At 54.3% G+C, this 1658-nt stretch overlaps 1 protein-coding gene across 1 annotated transcript in view; it reads left to right on the top strand.

Moving 5' to 3' along the window:
• The window catches only part of LOC104468839 (microtubule-actin cross-linking factor 1-like), a gene marked incomplete at both ends in the record, with an annotated part of 5575 nt that overhangs the window by 1098 nt on the left and 2819 nt on the right, over positions 1-1658 (top strand). Inside the window, 2 exons of the mRNA XM_010083105.1 lie at positions 1061-1178; positions 1494-1658. The exon at positions 1494-1658 is cut by the window's right edge and continues 3 nt beyond it. Of these exons, the coding sequence (XP_010081407.1) occupies positions 1061-1178; positions 1494-1658 (283 nt within the window). The remainder of the gene's footprint in view (positions 1-1060; positions 1179-1493) is intronic.

Below are 1658 nucleotides of genomic sequence, written 5' to 3' on the forward strand. Positions count from 1 at the left end.
AGGGCCCCACGTCCCCCCAGGGTCGGAGATGCTCCCACCTCCTGCCCCTCCGCCTGCCGTGACCCATCTCACCGTGGCTTCGCATTCCCCGTTCTCATTTAATCTCTTGGGTTTTGCCTTCTTACCCACCCAGGGAAAATATTACAGGGTTTTTTCTCTTTTTTTTCTTTTATTTTAATCATTCTGAAGATGGTTTTGCTTTCAAAGGCTGGTTCCCCTCTTTTCTCATCACGGCAGGGTTTGGTGTTGATGCTGCACATTCGTACTACAGTCCCAGCATCCTGCCCCAGCTCTGCCCAGTTCCCCTGGGCTGGGCTCTCCGGGAGATTTTAGGGAGCTCTGGAAAAGCAGACACATGCTTCTGATGCAGGGTGCACTTGGTTGACTTTGCAGGTGTTTAAAATCACTCATGAACATTTGCAATCACTAATTAACCCTTGCTGCGGGATTCCTGCCTGGATCCCCGTCACTCCGCACTCACCGACACATCCTCACCGGGCGATCTCCGCGGCGGGGGGCTTGCTGGCTTGGTGGGGTCAAGTCTGAGGCTCGGTGACATCCCTGGACTTCAGACTTGATGAGAAGAGGTTTCTCGCTGGGCGGTGGCGCGGCGCTGCTTGCCTTGCTGATTCACCCGGTGATGGGAATCAGCCGGCTCTTTGCCACGCGGGCTGCAGCAGGGGGGTCATCGCATTGCCAGCCTCTATTTCCTTCATGAGAAAAGGAAAAAAAAAATTTATTCTGGCTGAGAAATCCCATCCAAAGACCAAATTCCAATTTATAATTTGCTGCTTGAAAAAAAATTCTCTTTTTGGAGCTTTAAAACTAAAGGATTTTCATTATTGAATCAACTTAAAACCACGCAGAAAAAAAAAAATCCTATAAATTGGTATTAGCCTGTGCTTATTCCAGAAAAATCTATCTGGAGAAAGCTTTAAAAGTATTCAAAAGATGAAAAAAGGGCATTTCCCGTAGCTTTGCCCTGGTGCAGCCAGCCGGGGGACGGAGCCGCGGGTCCCTGGTGGTGTCCCCTCCTCTGAACTGTCCCTTGGCTCCGCAGTTCGGCGATTCCCAGCAGCTGCGGCTGGTCCGCATCCTGCGGAGCACGGTCATGGTGCGCGTCGGCGGAGGATGGATGGCGCTGGATGAGTTTTTAGTGAAGAACGATCCTTGCAGAGGTAAGGCAATTCCTGGGGTTTATACAACCGGGGTCTTCTCGCTGGGGAAGGGGGGGGTTGGGAACTTGTCTGGCCAGACGTGCCGGCGGAGCGGGTCTGGGTTATCCCAGGGATGGGCGGGAGCTGGAGAAAATGGGTTCAAAGCAAACCATGGAACTTAAAATCACAAGAGTGGGCGATGCTGGATCCCATCTCGGAGCTGGGCTTTGGGAGGCGTCGCAAGGACATGCGCTCCGACCCCGGAGCATCCCAAGCCCCGGTGACAATGACACGTTCCCTCAAACCTCAGCTCTCCTCTCCTTTGTCCCCTTCCAGCGCGAGGACGGACCAACCTCGAACTCCGCGAGAAATTCATCTTGCCGGAGGGAGCCTCCCAGGGGATGACACCCTTCCGCTCACGAGGCCGAAGGTCCAAACCCTCCTCGCGGGCAGCCTCCCCGACGCGCTCCAGCTCCAGCGCCAGCCAGAGCAACAACAGCC

The sequence above is a fragment of the Pterocles gutturalis genome, unplaced genomic scaffold (assembly GCF_000699245.1).
Source record: "Pterocles gutturalis isolate BGI_N339 unplaced genomic scaffold, ASM69924v1 scaffold27496, whole genome shotgun sequence".
Taxonomy (NCBI): Eukaryota; Metazoa; Chordata; class Aves; order Pterocliformes; family Pteroclidae; genus Pterocles; species Pterocles gutturalis.